Source organism: Lampetra planeri, chromosome 50 (genome assembly GCF_965212315.1).
Source record: "Lampetra planeri chromosome 50, kcLamPlan1.2.h2, whole genome shotgun sequence".
Taxonomy (NCBI): Eukaryota; Metazoa; Chordata; class Hyperoartia; order Petromyzontiformes; family Petromyzontidae; genus Lampetra; species Lampetra planeri.
Genome location: NC_136156.1, coordinates 7,643,219 through 7,666,921, shown reverse-complemented (window position 1 = coordinate 7,666,921; position 23,703 = coordinate 7,643,219). Strand labels below are relative to the sequence as shown.

The following is a 23,703-nucleotide window of genomic DNA, read 5'->3' as shown; positions in this document are numbered from 1 at the left end:
CCGGCCCGTCCCGGACGGTCGGCGGCCCACTCGCAGAACGGGAACGCGATGAAAGTCGAGGAATGACAGGGGGTAATCCCCCTGTCGCAGCTGGAAGTCCACCGATGTCCCGTGTCCCTAAAGAGTTAGTCTTGGGCTTGTCCTGTGACCGTGCCCGCAGCTGGGTCGGAAGGGCTGCAGGGCTCGAAGGTCCCGCAGACCTGGCAGGCGTCCTCCGAGCAGGGCCCCTCGTCCCCCGCAATGTCACGGCTGGCCTGTCTGGAACAGGTACGACAGGCACTCTAGCAAGATCAATGGACGCAGGCAGGGGAGAGTCAGCAGCAACAGACCCCGGCAAGGCAACATTGGGGGATGACGCATCATGTAAGGGAGCAACATATGGTTTCAAGCGCGACGTATGCACAACCCAGCGACGAGACCCAATCTGGACGCGTGCTGACTGTGGGTTGGGAACCGCAATGAGGCGTACGGGACCATGCCAGGGTTTGTGCAATTTCGGCGAGGTTCCCGGACGTACCTGTGGACAATGAAGCCAGGCTAGGTCCCCAACCTTCCAAGGGCACTCCCCCTCGGACCGTCGCGCATATCGCTCGTTCCGGGTCTGGGCTTTGGCCGTAGCCATGCGGGCATTCTCCCGCGCCTCCGTGACTCGGCGAACCGTGTCCTGAATGTATTCAGGAAGTGGTTTACGAGGTCCCTTCACCCCAGTTCCCAATTGCACATCCACCGGCGGCACGTTTTCCCGACCATACATAAGGTAAAACGGCGAATACCCTGTAGCCGCATGAGGCGTCATCCTGTACGCCGAAAGCACCCCGGGGATGTGCAGATCCCAATCTGATTGTTGTTCACTCACGGTATGGCAAAGCATGGCAGACAATGTCCTGTTCAGCCGTTCAACCATACCATCCGTCTGCGGATGGTATGGGGATGTCCGTACTTTCTTAGTCCCAAGGCCCGCGCACACTTCCGACAATAATTTAGAAGAGAAATTTCTGCCCTGGTCCGTGAGGAGTCTCTCAGGCGCCCCCTTGTCCATAATATACCCAAACAAAAAGGCGTCGGTAATGGCCGCGGCCGACTGATCGGGCAATGGCCAGGCCATCGGGCAACGGGAGAGGTACTCAACCCCTACCAGCAAATATTTATTTCCCCTCGCCGATGGTGGAAAAGGTCCCAATATGTCCAGTGCCACTAATTCATTGACTCGAGACACCTGAATCGACTGGAGAGGCGGCACGTAAGGATGTTTCGGCGGCTTACGTCGTGCACACGCAGGGCACGCGCGCACGTGCCCTACGACATCTGTCGCCATGCCGTGCCAAAAATAATGACGTTGCAACGTCAACAAGGTCTTCTGCACCCCTAAATGTAAGAGAGTGTCACAATGGAGAGTTCTAATCAACTCGAATCGCAAGGACGTTGGTACCACCAGGCGCCAACGTTCCTGGAACCCCTCCCGCCACATAAGCAGACCATCTCGGAGAGCGGTTTGCGGCCCCACAGCCGCACTCGGACTCCCATTGTCCCTAGCAGACCGCTTCCGCAAGGACACCAACGACTCATCCATCATCTGTTCCCGGATCCAGACAGACCGCGGCAGATTCAAAACCCCGTCAGCCGGTCCCGGTTCCATCGGAGTATCCGACTTCTCGACGGCCAACGTAAGCGGCTGAGGGGGGTTTGGAATCGGCGAACACCTATGCGTCCCCGACTCACATTTACAAGGGGCGCGCCGCGGTAATCTGGAAAGTGCGTCAGCGTTCGCATGGCGCACTCCCTTCCGATGTTGAATTTGGAAGGAAAATTCCTGTAGCGTGTCCAACCAACGTGCCAACTGTCCGGATGGCTGGTCAATTTTAAGGGCATATTGCAAGGCCGCATGATCCGTACGCACAATAAAAGAATGACCGTAGAGGTATGGTCGAAATTGCCGTAGGAAAAAAACAACCGCCAATAGTTCTCTGCGAGTGACACAGTAGCGGGTTTCCGCAGGAGACAAGACTCGGCTACCATACGCCACGACGCGCTCTACACCCCCTTTAGACTGTGATAATACCGCCCCAATACCCGTGTCACTCGCGTCCGTATCAAGAATGAATGGGTGATCGAAATTGGGATAATCCAATGTTGGGGCCGTGGCCAATAGATCACGCAGACTCCGAAAGGCCGCCTCCTCCGGCTGTCCCCAACCAAACTTCCGTCCTTTACCTGTAAGGAGATGCAAGGGCCTCGCAATCGTCGCAAAACCCGGCACAAATCTTCGGTAATACGAGGCAAATCCCAAAAACCGCCGAACATCCCCCACGGTGGCCGGAGTCGGCCAATCCCGGACGCACGCCGTCTTTTCCGGATCCGTGGACACCCCTTCAGCACTCACAATGTGCCCCAAATAGCGGACGGACCGTTGCAGTAGGTGACATTTCTTTGGTTTGAATTTCAATTTGGCAGAACGCATCCTCGTGAACACTGTCTCCAGCCGCGTCAAATGTTCATCAAATGTGCGGCTGAAGACAATAATATCATCCAAATATATAAGACACGTCTCCCACTGCAACCCCGACAAAACGAGCTCCATCAATCTTTGAAATGTAGCAGGGGCCGCATTCAATCCCATCGGGAGACAGTTGAATTGAAATAACCCCTGCGGCGTACGGAATGCGGTTTTCTCCCGTGAGGACTCGTCAAGGGGAAGCTGCCAAAATCCCGAAGAGAGGTCCAATGTGGAAAAGAACTTAGCCCCCGACAATGCGTCGAGGGAGTCATCCATACGCGGCAGGGGGTACGCATCTGCCACCGATATCTTATTCAATTTGCGGAAATCAACACAAAATCGCAATTTGCCATCCTTTTTCTTAACCAAGACGACCGGAGCGCCCCATGGGCTGTTAGATGGCGATATAATGTCCGCAGCCAACATGTCTTCCACTGCCCCCCGTACGTGTTCTCGCTCCGCAGGACTCATCCGATGCGAATTTAATCGAATAGGGGCAGCATCGCCCGTCTCAATGTGATGGTAAAGCAACGATGTGTGGCCCAAATCCAAATCATCGGAGCTGAACACATCGGAATATGTCAACAACAATTTACGCAGCGCACCACGTTGCTCCATGGACAGGGAAGAATTTCCGTCACATAAATCAGCAACCCAACGATCATCCGAACTCCTTGGCTCGGAAACCCCAGCAACAACTCCCCGGCTATGCGGACAATCATGGGTCGCAAACGCCGTAGTGGCATGTGCCACAACCGTACCGGCCGGGACACGGACGATTTCCCCCCCCGCATTAAGCACCTGTAAAAACGGTAATTGATCCGGCCGGACGATGGTCTGTGCCCCCACTAACGCCAACCCGGTTGTTATCGTGGCGGACGGTGACAACAAGACCCCTACTGCTCCTAGCCGATCAGGCAGGGGCTTCCGATACCGCAAGGGTATAAGCATCTGTGTACCAGGTGGGATGTCCACTGATGCGACGGACAGCGCCTGCACTTGTACGGCCGAAGCAGGTCGCCCCCAGGGCGACGGCAGAAACGAGATTTGACGGCCCCCCGGCAGTTCAATACAATTCTCATTGATTTTGATCAAAATGGGCATCTTAGCCAAAAAATCGGTGCCTAACAAACAAGGAACCGCCAAAGATCTCGATATCAACACAACGCCCGAGGCCGACACATCCCCAATAGATATCTTAGCATCTACCTGACCCACGATACCCATGCTACCCCCGTTCGCAGCGACGCACGACCCATAAACCGGATGCACAGCCCCCGGCGGGATGCCCAACAGATGGAAAATGACATCCGAAATAATAGTCGCAGACGCGCCGGAGTCGACCAAAATGCGTACGTCCACCCCTTGTATAGACCCCGGTACAGTGGACGAGCCCGTAGCGGCCGCGACGACTCTCCGTGCTAACTTGCGCCACTGCGTGACCGAGCGACAAGGCCCCGTCGAAGGGCATGTTTTAACCACAACGTTAGGATGGCGCAACGAAGGCGATGGGTGAGGTGTAAAGCCTTGCCGAGTGTCTGGTGCGTGCCGACATGCCTGTTTCGGAGGATCTTTAGTCGACTTGTCCGGTGCCGAGGCCTCCTGCTGCGGCGGAGCCGGGAATCGGGCCCAGCAGTCTCTGGCGTAGTGGCCCCTACGCCCGCAGCGGAAACATTCGGCCTCGTTGCGCCGAAGCGCAGGCCTTGCCTCCTGACGGCCCCGTTCTGGTAGCGCCGCGCGCGGTCTTGGCCCGCCGCGTCCCGTCCATGGAGCGGAGGCGGCCGTCAGCTGTTGAGGGCCCCGGTCATCCGGAACATAGACAGCCTGCGCAGGGTTCCACCCCAGCGCATCCCCTTCTTTGACGGGCCCCCCCGTCCACGCCGTCACTTGTTTCCAGCGACGGAGGTTGAATTGCGCATCGAGACACTTAGCAGCCGTCCGGGAAGTTAGCTTCTCATGCCCACACACAGGCATGGGGATCCCTAGATCCCGAGACAGCTCCAACATTTTCCCTAATATGAGAGGCTCGAGCAGGTCCTGTGGCGTCTCAGGATAAGCTGCCATGGCCAGCTCCAGCACCGCACCCCTGAACGCCACGGGCGACTCCTCTGGTGCTCGTTGTCGTTGAGCGAATCGCCGATGCGCATCATCTGGTGGCTCATAAGCGTCGGCCATTTCTTGAAAAACACCACATAAAGTAGCCTTCTTATCGGTCGTTATGGAACGGAAGAATCGGACAGATTCGTCGTCCAGGAGAGTCGGCAACACCTCCAAAGCCTCCGCATCGGTCCATCTTGCTGTGCGTACCGCCGCCAAGAAGCAGCAGGCGAACGCGCTCCAGTCCCCACCGACGGAAAATTCTTTAACCGTGGTAAGGTGGCGACTCCGACTCCTCTTCCCGCCGTCTTCCAATGGTGGTGGTTGTGGTGGCAAATTCAAAATGGCGTCGGCCCGCGGCGTGGCCAAGATGGCGGTTTGGCGCCGCGGAGCGCGCAAGATGGCGGCCTCTTGCCGCGTGGGCAATGGCGGCGGCAGGACAGGCAACGTGGCGGCCCGCGGAGCACCAACTGCGTCCTCCATCGTCCCTGGCGCGACGAGATGGCATAGATGCGTCAGGACGTCCTTAAGTGCCTCCAGTTGTACCGCCATCGCTTGCCATCGTTGATCCGCGTCTGATGATGTCGACGGACCCGCCACCGCGCCAACATCCTCCACTCCCGTTCCCGTGGTCGCCTCAGCCGGGCTCTCCTCCACCACCCCAACAGGATCCGTGGTTGGAGGGAGTTCGTCGTCGTCGGACGAAGAAGCCGATGCAGGCACCGGATTAACTTTCTTCCTCACTTGTTTCGACATGCCGTTGCACTTCCGACACCAGTGTAATAAACGACTGGACCACGATGTCTGGCTCAGTGTCCTTTATTCGGTTCGTGCTGTACTCCCACACGGCTGTCTCTACTCTGTAGCTTCTCCACGGTGCTGACTCCGATGTCGGCCCGATCCACAACAGCAGCCCCGCTGCTGTTACTCTCACACAGCCCCCCTTGGCTGTACTCGCTGCAACTCCTCTCTCTTTTCGTCCTCTCTGCAGCTCTGACAGCTTCGTGCTGTCTCTCTCTCTCTTCTCTCCCGCCTCAGCTGGCAGCCACACCGCTGCCTCTAACACGCAGCTCTTCTGGCTGTCTTCTCCGCAGCTGCACACCACTCCGTAGCTTCCGCCTCTCTTCGGGGTTGGCTCCCGATGGCCGTCGGTGCCCCCCCTCTTCTCACTCGCCCGCGTGGCCTCACTCTTTTCCGTTCACACCCCGACTGACTTCCCCTTCCGGTTTACCCGTTTAAGGACCCGAACCTTCCACCCACGTCACATGACTCCACCCCCCGTGACGTCACATCCGGAAGGTCGCTTACGCCCGCATTACACCTACGTGACTTTACCGAAAAAACCTAAGAATATGGTTGCACCGACAACATTATTGCAATGAACATTGTTGAAATGAAGAGTGCAAGCAATTTCCATTGTCCACCTTTGGGTTTACATTCTCTTTGAGGCAGGCCAGAGCCCATTGAAACAGGATTGTTTCTCGTTTACGGGAAACGACTAACGCAGAATTTTAATTGCTTATTTATTTTAAGTAAAAAACTAATATTAATGGCACTGCGAAACGATTCGAATTAAATAATAAGTAAATATGTAGGTTATTTTGAATTATATGACTGACATATATACACGTTACACCTTCTTGCTTTTTACATTTTATTTGTAATGTAGTTGTGTAATATACTTACGCTTTATACTTAAGGAAAGTCATTTAGGTGTTGCTTTAATTTTTACAAGTTGCAAAAATTACACACAACAGTAACTAATGGTCTCTAAACCTTGCCTGAGCACACCCGAGGTTGACTTATCCTAAAGACATCAATATCAGTGCAGTCGGGCGTAGAGTTGACCACACCAGGCTGAATAGGAGCTCAGAAATTGAACTTGCCGTTCAGTCTATTCAAAAGCAAGGATGTGTGCCTGTTTTGATGTGCACACCAATAATACAAACGCACGGACAAAGGGAGGGCTCAGCGGATGAGTGTTCGCTTTGTAAAGCACAGGGCCTGAATGAGTCACACCTTGTGTGCCTTAACACATGGCAGCAGGCATCAGCCCTTGGGATGAAATGTTCAACATGCCCGTTGTCAATCCATTGCTGCATGAGGGCTTCTCTCCATGCTGTGCGAGTCGTGGGGGGTTGGTTTGACCACAGCTGTTCATACTGGTCAGCGTGGCTTGGTGATGTTTGGACGTAACAGAATTGAAGTATAAATACAACATTTATTTATACGCACTGGCCTCTGATAACCACGGGGTATATAATCGCTCCATATTTGCACATAATAAGCCGGAGCGGACGGTTGGTCTTACCTTATCTAGATTCATATAACACCTTATTACAATGCGTTTTACAGCAATAAAAAAATGTGTACATAAAATGATAATGGTGTTGAGATAAATAGTGGGGTTATTGAAAATGATGATGTAGTTATGGTAGCAGTTAGGACAGGTGGAGGAGGTTAAGGAGGGGTTGGCGTAGTAATAAGAGTAAGGTGAGTGATAGGGGTAGTGATAGGGTTTGGGGATGTGATAGGAGTTGGGGTAGTGATAGGAGTAAGGTGAGTGATAGGGGTAGTGATAGGGTTTGGGGAAGTGATAGGAGTTGGGGTAGTGGGAGTGGTTGCGATAGGCCTGGTTGTAGCTGGGAGGTGGAGACGGGGTGTAGCAGTAGCATGGGCGAGGGAGAATATTTGAGTTTGAATGGAGGAACGGAAGCAGGTTAGTCGAGCATTATCCATGTTGAAGCCAGCTTATCTTGAAGCCAGATTAGATTGGGCACATTCTAGGTTTCACGTTTAAATTGCCAGGTTATTTTGTTTATATTGAGGAGAGAACTCAAGAGACCAGGATCGTGGCACTCGCTCACCAAAATGACAAACGCAAAACAATTGGAATTTAGAACGCGTACCCAACGTGAGGAATTGCAACCATCGCTAACTTAATTCCCTGCAGCGTGAATCGGCTCAAGCATATTTACTTTCGGATTGAACGCTGCGCAAATGACAAAACTAAGCTATTGAAACGTTAACATTTACGCGGATATCTGTGTAACTATACAATATGTAAAGAACCAAGGATTATGCGTCAAATGCAACAGTAAGTGTAGTTTTCATTTTAGCATAAAATTGTGATTTAAATGGAGGAACCAAAGACGAGGTGATTTGGTCACATGCCTTTGCAAATGCTGCATGTTTTCAGGATTTATTGTTTTTAATCTTTTGTATGGGTATTGGTTGTTTTAATCCAGTAATATTCAATACGTACGGTGGGGGATGGGGGTGGTTCAATTGTTAGCGCACTGCCTTTTGAACTTTTTTTTGTTATTGTAACGGCCTTTATAAACATGTGGCCTCGAAAGTCTTGCGGGATGAACGAGGAAGCTGCAATGCGCCTTGAGACGTGAGCGGCAGGCGCCTTACAAATACATGTACATTATTATTAATGCATACATTTTGCATGTAATTATATGGACGCTTCTCATTTGCACTCATGCGTTTTTGTGTAAATGTTTTTGTTGTTGCCTCTAGCCTTCAGCAGCAGCTCAGACTTTATCTACTATACAGGTATGTTTTGCAAGCCTCCAATCAGCCACTGGTGGGAATTGTACAGGTGGGGCGCACCTGTGTGTCCGTGTGTGTGTTGGGGAGCGGTGGTGTGGCGGTTAGCGCGCTGCGCTACGAACCTGGTGACCCGAGTTCGATTCCCGATCACGGCCAACACCAGTGACGATTATCTTAACCAGTCTTGGGTCTCCCCTAGGTCAACTCAGCCTCAAATTAGTACCTGGTAAGGTGTGTAAACATCGCCACTAGGGAGACAAAGGCGGCCGGGCGTGGCGCTGGCCACCCACCCCCTCGTGTGCCGTGCCGGCCTTCAAAGGTGCTGCTCGCTAACAACACTTGCCTCTACAGCCTATACGGGGGAATCTTTGTTGGGGAGCAGTGGTCAGTGCAACTGTGAATAACCCAGAAGCCCCATTTAATACATGCGATGTTGTTGTGTAACTTGTTTGAGAAATCAATGTTGCTTGCGTGGACACTGCGTTGTGCAAGTGTGTAAACCCTTTCGTTGTTATTCCTGTTGCCACCAGCATTTTGGTGGAGGTCTTTTGTGGATTTTTTTTCTTTCTGAAAAGGATTCGGCTAGGTTATTTTTCTCGAATGGGGCTCTGGTGCTCGTGCGCATGCTTTAATGGGGTGTGACTGCAATTACAAAGTCCTCCATTGTTTAAATTTTAACACACTTCGTTGTTGTTGCACAGCTCTCTGATGTGTTGTTGTTGTGGTGCCGTCAGTTGTGTGGCTTGTGGTGCCGTCAGTTGTGTGGCATAGCACGGCGTGTCGACTTCATGCCCACGAAATATCATACCTGTCAACTCCATTTCAGTGCCCTCTCTTATTACAGACCAATTCAGACCTCATTGGTCACCCCGTGCTCCTTGTAAATGTCAACGTTCATCCTACAAAGTCCCATCACAAGGGAGAAACAAACAAATAGACACATTTTTTCTTTTGTTGCCCGTATTGAAACGGCTGTACGCCGTATGGACTTGAAAACTCAATTTCCCTGTACAAGAATACGGGGTAAACCGTACGGGTTTATCGGTATGCTAAAATAGAGACTTCCTGTCAAAAAGTTATCGTATTTACTGTGTACCGTACTTACACGGTCCAATCTCGAAGACTGTGCATCTTGTTTTCACACAACCATGCGTTTCACGATCGCCGGGCTGATACGAACGGTCAATTTGCACGCACTTTTTGCCGGATCGGCCCGGGACCTCAACCAGATGTTGCAAAACAGCCGGATAATCGATGACCGAACTGTAAAGCGAGCCACACAACATTCGATAGCCACGGAAGGATAAAAAACAAATGCGAGTCCACTTATGGAGAAAAGAGTGGATAGGTCGCAAGTTACCTACCCCTAGGCTCACGTAACTACGGCGATTCTGTTTGATCTTTCCATGCCTCTACTATTATGCTTGTGCAGAAGGACCATTGCCTAAAATGTCGCCTACTATAATTTTTATTTTCTTTTTAAGGCAAGCAATGTTAATTGACGAATGTGTGTAAACCGGAGCATCTGAACGCCTGTTTTTATTGCCAGAAAAGATAAAACCTGTTATTATTTTATTTTTAATGTTTGATACTGGCAAAAAGGTCCCATAGATAGAACTGATACCTGTCAATCCATACTGTTAACCCGTACAGGGAAATTGAGTTTTCAGGTCCATATGGCGTACAGCCGTTTCAATATGGGCAAAACATACACATATTTTGTATCAATTTGTTTGCGTTTCTCCCTCGTGATGGGACTTTGCAGGATGAACGTTGAGATTTATAAGGGCACGGGGTGACCAATAATGTCTGAATTGGTCTGTAATGAGGAGACAAAGAGTTGACAGGTATCACTGCTCCACCCGAGCTATAAGTGTTCTTTGATACGTGCATTGTCTTTTGGCGTTCAATTGGTCTGACACCGGTGAGACTAGCCCATAGAGAAGGCTGTCTCTGGTGTAGGCCAATCAGTTAAAACGAAAATGCATATATTATCAGAGCATGTTTGTTTGCCAGAAAGGGTAAAACGTAATCTTATTTTTTCACCAAGTAGCTTGTTAAATTCTGTGTGTATGTGTATGTGCGGCATCTGTGAATTTTCCATTCGTCACGTCTTCTCATTGAAGTCAACCACTCCAGCGGTAACTTCTTCCATCTCAACTTCAATCCCCGCAACTACACAGGTGAGTGCCGTCCAAATGCACAAACGAATGTACGATCATGTTGGTCTGGTTGTCCTAAACACCAGACTGAAGATCTTAATTTCAATCCAACCTCTAGGATGCGTATGGTACACACGTACTCATATACACACCCACAATATTTTGTGTAATTTGTTTTAGCAATCATCAAGCGTGTGTAGCCTTTAATTGGGGCACCGTAGTGGGGAGATGTTAACTACTTCGCCTGGTATATATGAGGTTACGCGTTCTATCCCAACCCTGGCTTCTGTATATTTCGAGTTTTTCCGTGTCTTTCTCTCTTCCCGTGGTCGTGTGGATTTTTCTCCGGGTCCTCTGGTTTTTCCCTCCACATTTAGAAACATGCGGTTCGAGTATTTGGCTGCAATAAATTTCCACGTGATGATAAGCCACTTCGTTGACCAATAATTTGTGCCCAGGTCGCCCCTGAAATAGGGCTATATTGCTCATTGCGCAATACCTGGTAAAATAAAAATAGTTGAGTTTATAGTTGAGTCTAATTAATTTTTTTGTTCAGAGATAATATTGGCAGGAATGGAGAGATGTGCTGTGGTGGGTCGTGAGTAGTTGAGCTAATTAAACCCCGGTCATAATGTACAAAGGTAAAGGTGCAGCCCTGCAAGAAATGCCACTGCTGGCAGAAGGGCCTGCACTAGAGAGAGCTATAGAAAGCCCATCTAGAGCATATTTGGTCTACTCTTCCACACAGGCCTGATGGCTTGAAATAGGCGGGAGTACGCACACTGCACCCTACCACATGCACCCTGCCCGATCACCTGGAGTGTACCCAATTATACTGTTTGGTGGACAGAGGTGTGGGGATTTAATACACGTGCAACATTGTTGCGACTGCCATGCCGCTTGATCGCACTGGTTACTTCTGGATTGCAAGTCCAGGGTGCTAACTATTACATCACGGCAGTGTCCCATTGTAACTCTTGTCGTATGGAGCTCTATTATCTGCAATGTCAATATCCATGACCCACAACCGATCCGTGATAGATCATCATCGTATTTGTATTCTCAAATACTGTGATTTCACAATGACATCAACAGTGCATTCTCATGACATGTTGATTTACCTTCGGGGCAGGCAGCAAAAAACCCAGGATATACCACCCCAACCATAATAAATATCTACAATTTTCTCATTCAATGGAAATCTCATTTTTAAATATAAAATTTATTTTTAAAATGATAACCAAGTATTGAAAAAAAAATCTGTTTCTATGTGTATGTGCGGCGTGTGTATACTTTCCATTCGTCACGTCTTCTCATTGAAGTCAACCACTCCAGCGGTAACTTCTTCCACCTCAACTTCAATCCCCGCAACTACACAGGTGATTGCCGTCCAAATGCACAAACGAATGTACGATCATGTTGGTCTGGTTGTCCTAAACACCAGACTGAAGATCTTAATTTCAATGCAACCTCTAGGTTGCGTATGGCACACACGTACTCACATACACACCCACAACATGTCTCGTAATGTGTTTTAGCAATCATCAGGCGTGTGCAGTGTATAATTGGGGCGCCGCAGTGGGTAGATGTTAACCACTTCGCCTGGTAAACATGAGGTCGTGGATTTCGATTTAAAGCTTTCGTGACTGCAGGGATTCATCTTCTTGGTTCTTTCGGTAAAGTCACGTGGAAGGGAAGTAATAAAATAATACAAATAAAACATAATAAAATAATTCTCACGACGTTTTGGCCACAACACAAGCAGCCGTCCTCAGGTGAAGACCAGGTCTGTCGAGGCGACAGCATCTAAATGAAACACCACCAGGCTTGGAGCGTCTATTTAAGCTGGTTTGGAAGGGGGGGGGGCGGAATGCGCCTTGACAAAAGAATCTGCATATCAAGAGGAATTTAGCATATTTATGGGAAATGCAGGAATGCGACTAGTGCTACTTGTGAAATGCGTAGGAGGTGGGCGGGGGGTTTTCAAAGTCATATTATGCCCATGCATTATGCAGGATTAACAGCATCAAAGGGTGGGGGTAGGGATAGCATTAATAAAGGGAAGGAATGTTAATAGTATGTAACTACAGTAACTAAACAACCATGTAAAAAGCTAAAGTATAAACTACATAGTATCATCAGTATGCTAAATATACTCTCAATAAGCTGAGCTACTAACCGTAAGTAATACATTACAATTCTAGGTCGCAAAACATATAATATGCTTCCAGCTAAACTTTTTAAACTTTTTCCTTACATCACACGGGTCTATCCCGTACTATATGCTGCCATAGACAAACGCAACATTAAATTGTATACTGTATTACTATACACTACCCTATGTCTTAGAATAATACATAGTGTAATATCACACTATGTATTATTCTACCCACCCAACTGTATACCACACTGCTGCATATTCACTATACAATTACGATACTATATATTACCTTATACATTGTGAAGTATTGGAAATGACGGCAGGAAACTCCTTGACGGGTAACACACTTCTTTTATTAAATCTTCACTTATCTCGATACAACGTGTAGTCTCTATTCTTCCGCGTACGGTCACCAGACACCGGTACAACTCGTAACCTCTTCTCTTCCTATAACACACCGTACTGAACTCGTGTAGACTCCAAGCCTCTAGCTACACACGCCTCACTCGTCTCGTGTAGACTCTTCTCGTGTAGACCCTATGCCTCTGGCTACACACACATCACTCGTCTCGTGTAGACTCTTCTTGTGTAGACTCGTCTCGTGTAGACCCTATGCCTCTGGCTACACCCTTATCACTCGTCTCGTGTAGACTCTAGGCCCCGGCTACACACTCGGCATGCTGACACTGCATGCTCACACTACCCCCGCCTCTGGGTTACACAGAGTCCCGGTCCTCGCAGGACAGCGGGACTAGGTACCGCAGGGCCCTGGCTCTTCTTCCCGTCTTCAGTCTTCGCTGGTTACACTCTCCCCGTGCGCCTGTGCGCATCCCCTTATATAGTCGTGCCTCCCGGGAGACGGAGCGGATGCGGACCTCGATGCGAGCATCGCTTGTTAGTGAACCAATCACAACGCGCTATCTGTACGATCCTTTTTCCCCAACGCGTGTTTTCACTCACCAACCAATCACGCCGCGCTGCCACTCGATCACTCCCACACCAGCACGTCACCGGCACCCAGCCAATCAACACCACACAACCCACGATCCCGCGCTGACCCCTGATCCCTCACCGTCAGCGCGCGTCACCACCCACACATCCAATCACAACGCGCTGGCACCTGATCGCTACCCCAGCGCGTATCACCACTACATCACCCCCCCCCCACATAGCTTGCAGCCGTCCCGGCTGCTAACCAACAACCTCCCACATCGTTAACACAACAAAAAAAACCCTCCCCCCCAGTGTGCCCCGTAACACAACAACAACACAACAGCAACCTATGTACAATTTGACACTAACCGCAAGAAAAGTTAACAATACCACACACAACACCTTATATATAAAAAACTATATACAGCCCGACGAACAACATAATAAAAGCGATTTCTAGAAAACGAACGCGCCCCGCGTCTCTGCAAATAGCGAAGTGACGAGGCGCTCCTACTGCCCCGACTCCTCACGTGGCAGGTCAAACAAAGTAGCGCGACCTGGCGCGAGTCCGTCTGGCCGGTCCGTCATACGGAACGGGACACTGACGACCGTCAGGCGGCTCCGGCTGCTCTAGACGGCGTGGAACGGGCCTGAAAGGCCCGGCCCCGCCGCGAAGATCCGGCCGCCGGTGGTCGGCAGCTGTCAGTTCCGAGACACCTGGGAGCAGATCAGGCGGAGACATGTGAGGATCAGGCAGAGACATTTCCCCCTTTGGGTCGTCGGTCACGTCACATGCTCGGCCCTCACGACACAATGGGAGGCCATATGGAGGCGAGAACGGTTTCAGTCGGGAGGGGTGGACGTACCACCGTCGTTTTCCCCCATTTTATCTGAACGCACTGGGGCCGTGCAACGCGCACGATCTCCACGGGCCCCCGCCATGGCCTCAACAATTTAGGCGACGTAGCCAAGGGCGCCTGAGGGCAATGCAGCCAGGCCCTGTCACCCGGTTTCCATTCGTGCACGGACACCTTCCGTGCCCGCAGTCGTTCGTTAGCAATTTGGCGAGCCCGCGAATTAAGCCGTGCAGCCTCCCTTGCTTCTGTTAGCTTGTGAATATTGAATTTAATATGTTCCGCCAATTTAGAATTGGTTCGTGGAGCGGACAGGCCAAGCTGCGTTTCCATGGGCGGGTCGGCTTCCCGACCGTACATCAAATAGAATGGGGAAAACCCTGTCGCTGCATGGGGGGCCATTCTGTACGCGGCAAGGACCCCCGGGACCTGCAGGTCCCAATCTACATGTGCCTCACACACCTGCTGGCACAGCATAGAAGTCAAAGTCTTGTGAAGTCTTTCCACCATCCCGTCTGTCTGCGGGTGGTACGGGGAGGTACGCACCTTTTTAGTACCCAATAAATCGCACACCTCTTGCAACAATTTACTCGAAAATTTTTTACCTTGGTCGGTCAGCAAGCGTTCGGGAGCCCCCTTGTCCAGGACATAGCCCTGGACAAAGGCGTCCGTCACAGCCGCTGCCGACTGGTTGGCGAGAGGCCACGCCATAGGCCACCGGGTGAAATATTCGACCCCCACCAACAGGTATTTATTCTCTCTAGGCGTGACTGGAAAAGGCCCCAAAATATCGAGTGCAACGAGCTCGTTAGTGCGCGAGACCTGAATCGATTGCAGCGGTAGATTAGTTAGCACGGGTGGTGGTTTCCGTCTGGCGCACTCAACGCACCCCTTCAGAATATTTACCACGTCACTCCCCATTCCCGGCCAATAATAGTCACGCTGAAGCAGGGCAAGCGTTTTGTTTACTCCCAAATGCAAGAGGCGTTCGTGTGCGGCCAAAACAACTTTCCCCCTTACAGCAGAAGGCACCACCAGCGCGTGCCGCAGGGACAAACTGTCCCATCTCATCAACATGCCCTGTTTAAGTACATAGGAGCCAGTTCGCTCCTGGTCCACTTTAGGACCACCCACCCTGCGGCGCAATGCTAGCAGGGAGCTGTCCGCCATTTGGAGGCGGCCCCACTCGCCCAGCGACAATGAGAGCAGCGAGTCCCGATCCTGATAAGTAGCGGGGACCTCCCCGATTGGCGCGCCCGCAGTCGCAGCCAATGTCCCCTTATCTTCCACAACCGGCGGTTTACAGCGCGCCGCTCCCGATAGACACGCACATTTCTGACACGGCAACAATCGCGACAGGGCATCGGCATTTGTGTGTCGCAACCCCTTACGGTATGTGGTCGTGAACTGATAGTCTTGGAGGACTTCCAACCACCGTGACAATTGGCCCGAGGGTTGGGCGACCCTCAATGAATACTGTAGCGCCGCGTGGTCCGTCCGGACCGTAAAGTGACGCCCATAGAGATACGGTCTGAACTGTTGTACAAAAAAAACAATGGCGAGCAGTTCACGACGGGTGACGCAGTAGCGCTGCTCAGCCGGAGACAACACCCTGCTACCATAAGCGACCACCCTTTCGACTCCCCCAACGACCTGGGACAGTACCCCCCCAATGCCCGTGTTGCTAGCATCCGTGTCTAGCAAGAAGGGACTCGCAAAATCCGGATAACGCAAGGGTGGGGCACCCACCAAGGCGTCCCGGAGGCCGCAAAACGCGGCCTCCTCTTCCGGTCCCCATTTGAACTTCACACCCTTCGCCGTGAGAGCGTGCAAGGGTTTTGCAATAGTGGCGAAGTGCTCAACGAATCGGCGATAATACGAAGCAAACCCAATGAAACTGCGCACGTCTGCAACCGACGTGGGTGTCGGCCATGAACTGACACAGTCCGTCTTTGCGGGATCGGTAGAGATCCCCGAAGAGTCGACAATGTGACCCAAGTATCTAACGGACTTACGAAAAAGGTGGCATTTGGCCGGTTTAAATTTCAATTTAGCCGATCGCATTCGCAAGAACACCCCTCTCAATCGCCGGAGGTGTTCCTCAAATGTTTTACTGAAAACAATGACATCGTCAAGGTAAATCAAGCACGTCTCCCATTGCAAGCCTGACAAAACCAACTCCATAAGGCGCTGAAACGTCGCTGGAGAGGAGTGAAGTCCCATGGGCAACCGGTTAAACTGGAACAGGCCCCCTGGAGTCCGAAATGCTGTCTTAGGTTTAGACTCTTCGTCGAGCGGCAACTGCCAGAATCCCGATAACAAATCAAGAGTCGAAAAATATCGCGCACCAGACAATGCATCGAGGGACTCGTCCATCCTGGGGAGCGGATACGCGTCAGCCACAGAGATCTTATTCAGGCGACGGAAATCTACGCAAAATCGCAAGGAGCCGTCTTGCTTCTTAACCAGCACAATAGGTGCTCCCCACGGACTGGAGGAAGGCGAAATAATGTCGGCTTCAAGCATATCGTTAACGGCCGACTGAACATGTTCCTTTTCGGCAGGACTCAGCCGGAAGGGATTTAACCTGACCGATGCCGCATCGCCCGTGTCCATGTGGTGGCGTAACAAATCCGTACACCCAATGTCATATTTATGCTTGCTGAACACATCAGAAAATTCCATTAGTAACTCGCGCAGCGCACCCAACTGCACCCCTGACAAATCGTCCGAGCCCGCGCACAGCGAATGGACCCATTCAAGGTCCTCCCTCGGTTCAATATTCTGCGTGGGGCTCGGATCAACATGCGCAACCAGCCGTTCCTCCGCAGGAACCCGCGCCGCGTGAGCCAGCACGGTACCCTGCTGAATGACGGCTGGCCGCGATCCAGCGTTTAAAACCATCACAAACGGATCCTTGTCCGCCCGAACCAAAGTGTGAGCCACCGACAAATCGACCCCTCCTACAGCCCTGTTAGAAGGACCCAAAAGCATGCCTTGTTCCGAAGTCCCCTCTACCCATGGTTTCCTTAACCGGAGGGGAATTAACATCTGTGAACCCGGGGGCACGTGCACGGTCTGCGTCGCCAATGCTTGTATCGTGGCGCACGCCGTCCGAATCTCAGTAGGGCTCGACAAAAATGAAATGCGGCGACCCGAAGGTAGTTCAATGCAACGCTGATCAATTAGAATTTTAATGGGCATCTTAGCCAAAAAATCAGTGCCCAATAGACAAGGAACCGCCAAAGAAGACGAAACAAAAACGGGTCCCGACAATTTGATATCTCCAATGCCAATGGACGCCCTAATCTGACCGATAATGCCCAACGATCCCCCATTTGCGGCGAAAAACGGCACATCCACTGGGAGCAGTGGACGGCACTGGACGGGGAGAATGTTATAAATGAGGTCAGATATAATCGTCGCCGACGCCCCCGTGTCCACCAATACCCTGACCTCTACCCCATCAATAGAACCCGCAACGACGGATGAACCCGCTGAAGCAGCCACAATTCTATGTCCCAACTCCGACCACTCAATGTCTCTCCGGTCCCGGCCGAAACCCCCTCGCCGTACCGAATCCCCGAACCCTAACCGGCCCTCTTCCGTCGCTCCGCGACGGCCCATGCGTGTCGAGTGTGTGGGCCGAGCATGTGAGGTGCCGCGACTTGCCGGGGTTTGTAGGGATGCCTTGGGGCCTTGGTCGTCGTCCAGCCGAGATCCCATGTCGCGCTGACGGGGAGCGCGGCAACCGGACGCCACGTGGCCCCGGAGGCCGCAGTTGTAGCACGTGATGAGGGTCGTCGGTGATCTCGGTTGCTCCAGCTTGCGGGTCGATCGCAGGGGCGACCGACCCCCCGACCTCCAGTCCCCCGGTCGTCCCGCGGTGAACGCCTCCTCTCGCGGACTGACGACTTGTAGTTCGGTGATCACCGGACCCGGAGTTGAGGCCACAGCAGCGTTGCAGACGATCCCCTGTTTGCGTTGAAGGGCCTCGTGCGCTTGTATACTCGTAGCGACCCGTAAGGAAGAAATGTCGATCTCGTCGGCCGTGTTGATGGGGACCCCCAGGTCCTGTGCCAACTTAAGCAGCTGCTCCAAAACCATCGCATCCTGGCCCTCCTCGTCCATCCGAGGAAATGCAGCATCGGCGAGAGCCAGCAACGCCGTGCGATAGGCGAGCGCGGTCTCCGTGTCCGCCTTCCGCCTCACATAAAAATGATGGCAGCACGCCGAGGGAGGTCCGTAGACCCTGGCCATGAGACCCAGCGCTGCCTTAAGCGTGGATCGGTCCGACCTCCAAGCTGACATGAAGGCCGCGAGCGCGTTGTCGTCCAACATGGCAGGCAATGCCCGCAGCGCCGTAGCATCGGACCAGGCCGACATCTCCTGATGCGCCAAAAATCTGCGCTGAAACTGGCCCCAGTCCCCACCTTCCGCCTTGAAGGCTGACAATGCGGGGAGGCGCTGTTGAAAAATGAAGTCGTCCTCCGCGTCGTGGTTCCTTCCCGCCGCGCCGTCGGTGTGTAAAATGGCGGCTCCAATGGCGGACGCCTGATGGCGGTTCGCAGCGCGCGTCGATGACGTAAGATGGCGCGCTTGGAGACCCGCACCCACGTGGCGGTCGCCGTTCCCGCCAAAAGTTGCCGCCGATGAAATGGCGGGAATCGCCAAGTCATTTTGGCGGGAATCTGCAGGGCGACCCTGTAGAATGTCTGCTGCCGTCTCTGCTCCAGCCGACGAGCTGATCTCCGCCAGGATGGACGCGGCGGCGAGCAGCAGCTCCGCCAGACGAGAGTGCGCCTCCCGGAGCACGGCCTCGGTCCCCCGCCACTCCTCCGGCGCCGCCGGCGGATCCTGCAGCGTGGGCCATTCTTCGTCCTCACCCCCCGACGGCAGCTGGCCCGGGTCGTCAAGGTTGTCCTCGCGGTCACTCCCGTGGGTCCGAACGGTCTTCCTCGTATCCATGCTTGGAAGACGGTTTCACTTCTGACGCCAGTTGAAGTATTGGAAATGACGGCAGGAAACTCCTTGACGGGTAACACACTTCTTTTATTAAATCTTCACTTATCTCGATACAACGTGTAGTCTCTATTCTTCCGCGTACGGTCACCAGACACCGGTACAACTCGTAACCTCTTCTCTTCCTATAACACACCGTACTGAACTCGTGTAGGCTCCAAGCCTCTAGCTACACACGCCTCACTCGTCTCGTGTAGACTCTTCTCGTGTAGACCCTATGCCTCTGGCTACACACACATCACTCGTCTCGTGTAGACTCTTCTCGTGTAGACCCTATGCCTCTGGCTACACACACATCACTCGTCTCGTGTAGACTCTTCTTGTGTAGACTCGTCTCGTGTAGACCCTATGCCTCTGGCTACACCCTTATCACTCGTCTCGTGTAGACTCTAGGCCCCGGCTACACACTCGGCATGCTGACACTGCATGCTCACACTACCTCCGCCTCTGGGTTACACAGAGTCCCGGTCCTCACAGGACAGCGGGACTAGGTACCGCAGGGCCCTGGCTCTTCTTCCCGTCTTCAGTCTTCGCTGGTTACACTCTCCCCGTGTGCCTGTGCGCATCCTCTTATATAGTCGTTCCTCCCGGGAGACGGAGCGGATGCGGACCTCGATGCGAGCATCGCTTGTTAGTGAACCAATCACAACGCGCTATCTGTACGATCCTTTTTCCCCAACGCGTGTTTTCACTCACCAACCAATCACACCGCGCTGCCACTCGATCACTCCCACACCAGCACGTCACCGGCACCCAGCCAATCAACACCACACAACCCACGATCCCGCGCTGACCCCTGATCCCTCACCGTCAGCGCGCGTCACCACCCACACATCCAATCACAACGCGCTGGCACCTGATCGCTACCCCAGCGCGTATCACCACTACAATTGTATTAAACATTACACTTTAATACTATTTATTATTTTACATTATGTTATACACTATACCATTGACCGTCGCGTGAAAGGTACTAAGAGGAAGCAACGAAATATGTCAATGGGAGAGTGGTTAAAGGGAGACTTGCAGCGGAGCAAAGAATCCATTCCCTGCGGAGAATACAAGATATATAGTCCATGTCAGTGAGTGGAACGCGGTCTGAAAGTCACCGTAAATGTGGACACAATTAATTGAGCTAATTCAAAACGCTCATCTTTGCTGATGTTGCTAGCTGGCATCTTAGCGTTTTTGAGGGTTGCAGAGATTTCAGATCTTGCTACGTCTGCAGAGATGTGACTCAGGCCCTTGAGAGCTACATCTACTCTAGCAAACTGAGGGCACCCCAATGGGCTCCCCTCTATCTCCGGTTGTAGCCAACGTCATCATGGAGAAATTTGAGACTGACGCCATCCAGACTGCCACTCTATGCCCAACCTTATGGAAGAGGTATGTAGATGACACTTTTGTCATCTGGCCACATGGCCGGCCTGCTCTAGACCAATTTCTCGACCACATCAATTCCATACACCCAGCCATCAGATTCACCATGGAAGTCGAAAAAGATGGCAAGCTACCCTTTTTGGATGTCCTAATTAAAAGGAGACCTGATGGTTCAATGAGCCACTCTGTCTACAGGAAAGCCACCCATACGGATGCTTACCTAAAACCGGATTCCCACCACCATCCATCCCAGAAGAATTCCCTCATCAAGACTCTATACCATAGAGCCCAATGCATTTCCGACCAGGAACACATTGCCAGTGAACTCAAACACGTACGCCAAGCTCTTAAGGCTAATGGTTACTCCGACTACACAATCCACAAAGCCATCACTCCAACCATCAAGAAGGATCCTGTTGAGGAGCCTCTCAAGACCATCACCTTACCCTACATTGCTGGGGTCACAAAAAAGATCTCCAAAATCCTGATTAAACACAAGATCCAGGTCCGATTCAACACAGTGCATAAAATCCGTGATCTGGCCCCGTCTGTAAAAGATGTGGTTCCAGACATACAGTACCCTGGCGTCTACAAACTAAGTTGCCTCTGTGGTAGCAGTTACATTGGAGAAACCAAACGACATGTCTCGGACCGCATCCGTGAACATAAAGCAGATTTGAAACACGGTAGGACAAACACCTCAGCCGTGGCAGATCACTGTTACAATTCAGTGGGTTCACATGATATTGACTTCTCCAAGACAGAGGTTCTCTGCAAGCCACCTGGCTACCATGAGAGATTCGTTCATGAGGCGATTCACGTATACAAACACAGAGACAATTTCAACCGAGAAGATGGATTCCGGCTTAGCAATCATTGGAAGGACGTAATAAACCATTTCGGATCTTAACTGATTGTGTCCACGTTTACAGTGACTTTCAGACCGCGTTCCACTCACTGACATGGACTATATATCTTGTATTCTCCGCAGGGAATGGATTCTTTGCTCCGCTGCAAGCTTCCTACCACCACTCTCCCATTGACATATTTCGTTGCTTCCTCTTAGTACCTTTCACGCGACGGTCAATGGTATAGTGTATAACATATTGTAAAATAATAAATAGTATTAAAGTGTAATGTTTAATACAATGTATAAGGTAATATCGTATCGTAATTGTATAGTGAATATACAGCAGTGTGGTATACAGTTGGGTGGGTAGAATAATACATAGTGTAATATTATACTATGTATTATTCTAAGACATAGGGTAGTGTATAGTAATACAGTATACAATTTAATGTTGGGTTTGTCTATGGCAGCATATAGTACGGGATAGACCCGCGTGATGTAAGGAAAAAGTTTAAAAAGTTTAGCTGGAAGCATATTATATTTTTTGCGACCTAGAATTGTAATGTATTACTTACGGTTAGTAGCTCAGCTTATTGAGAGCATATTTAGCATACTGATGATACTATGTATTTTATACATTCCTTTCCTTTATTAATGCTACCCCTACCCCCTCCCTTTGATGCTGCTAATCCTGCATAATGCATGGGCATAATATGACTTTGAAAACCCCCCACCCACCTCCTACGCATTTCACAAGTAGCACTAGTCGCATTCCTGCATTTCCCATAAATATGCTAAATTCCTCTTGATATGCAGATTCTTTTGTCAAGGCGCATTTCCCCCCCCCCTTCCAAACCAGCTTAAATAGACGCTCCAAGCCTGGTGGTGTTTCATTTAGACGCTGTCCCTCGACAGACCTGGTCTTCACCTGAGGACGGCTGCTTGTGTTGTGGCCGAAACGTCGTGAGAATTATTTTATTATGTTTTATTTTTATTATTTTATTACTTCCCTTCTACGTGACTTTACCGAAAGAACCAAGAAGATGAGGTCGTGGGTTCTTTCCCAACCCTGGCACATGTATATTTAGAGTTTCCGTGTCTCTCTCTCCCCGTGGTCGAATGGATTTTTCTTCGGGTCCTCCGGGTTTTCCTTCCGCATTTAGAAAGATGCGTTTAGAGTATTTGGCTGCGATAAATTTCCACGTGATGATAAGCCACTTCGTTGACCAATGATTTGTGCCCAGGTCGCCCCTGAAATAGGGCTATATTGCTCAGTGCGCCATACCTGGTAAAGTAAAACTAGTTGAGTTCATAGTTTAGTTTAATTACCTTTTTTGTTTTGAGATAATATCGGCAGGGATGGAGAGATGTACTGTGGTGGGTCGTGAGGAGTTGAGCTAATTAAACCCCGTGATGATGTACAGTGTAACTCTTGTTAAAAAAAGGTAAAGGTGCAGCCCTGCAAGAAATGCCACTGCTGGCAGAAGGGCCTGCACTAGAGAGAGCTATAGAAAGCCCGTCTAGAGCATATTTGGTCTACTCTTCCACACAGGCCTGATGACTTGGAATAGGCAGGAGTAGCCACACTTCACCCCACCACATGCACCCTGCCCGATCAGCTGGAGTATAGCCAATTATACTGTTTGGTGGGCAGAGGTGTGGGGATTTAATAAACGTGCAACGTTGTTACGACTGCCATGCGCTAGATCGCACTGGTTACTTCTGGATTGCAAGTTCAGAGTGCTAACTATTACATCACGGCAGTGTCCCATTGTAACTCTTGTCGTATGGAGCTCTATTACCTGCAATGTCACTATCAATGGCCCACAACCGATCCGTGATAGATCATCATCGTATTTGTATTCTCAAATACTGTCATTTCACAATGATATCAACAGTGCATTCTGATGACAGTTGATTTACTTTCGGGGCAGGCAGCAAAAAAACAGGATATGCCACCTAAGCTTTCATCAACATCAAACATATTCTCATTCAATGGAAACCTAATTTTAAAATGAAGAATTTATTTTAAGAGTGATCAAGTATTTTTAAAAAATTCTGTTTGTATGTGTGTATTTGCGGCGTGTGTGTATTTTCCATTTGTCACGTCTTCTCATAACAGTCAACCACTCCACCTACAACTTCTTCCACCTCAACTTCAATTCCCGCAACTACACAGGTGAGTGCCT

The 23,703-nt window shown here is 50.9% G+C and overlaps 1 protein-coding gene across 4 annotated transcripts in view; it reads left to right on the top strand.

Moving 5' to 3' along the window:
• LOC144734166 (uncharacterized) overlaps positions 1-23,703 on the top strand; it is a 96,134-nt gene that overhangs the window by 49,499 nt on the left and 22,932 nt on the right. For 2 of the 4 annotated variants that reach the window (XM_078616242.1, XM_078616240.1), the window contains exons 2-5: positions 8,120-8,155; positions 10,279-10,335; positions 11,637-11,693; positions 23,637-23,693. In XM_078616242.1, coding sequence (XP_078472368.1) covers positions 8,120-8,155; positions 10,279-10,335; positions 11,637-11,693; positions 23,637-23,693 — 207 coding nt within the window. The remainder of the gene's footprint in view (positions 1-8,119; positions 8,156-10,278; positions 10,336-11,636; positions 11,694-23,636; positions 23,694-23,703) is intronic. The other 2 variants (XM_078616243.1, XM_078616241.1) reach the window with 1 other exon arrangement.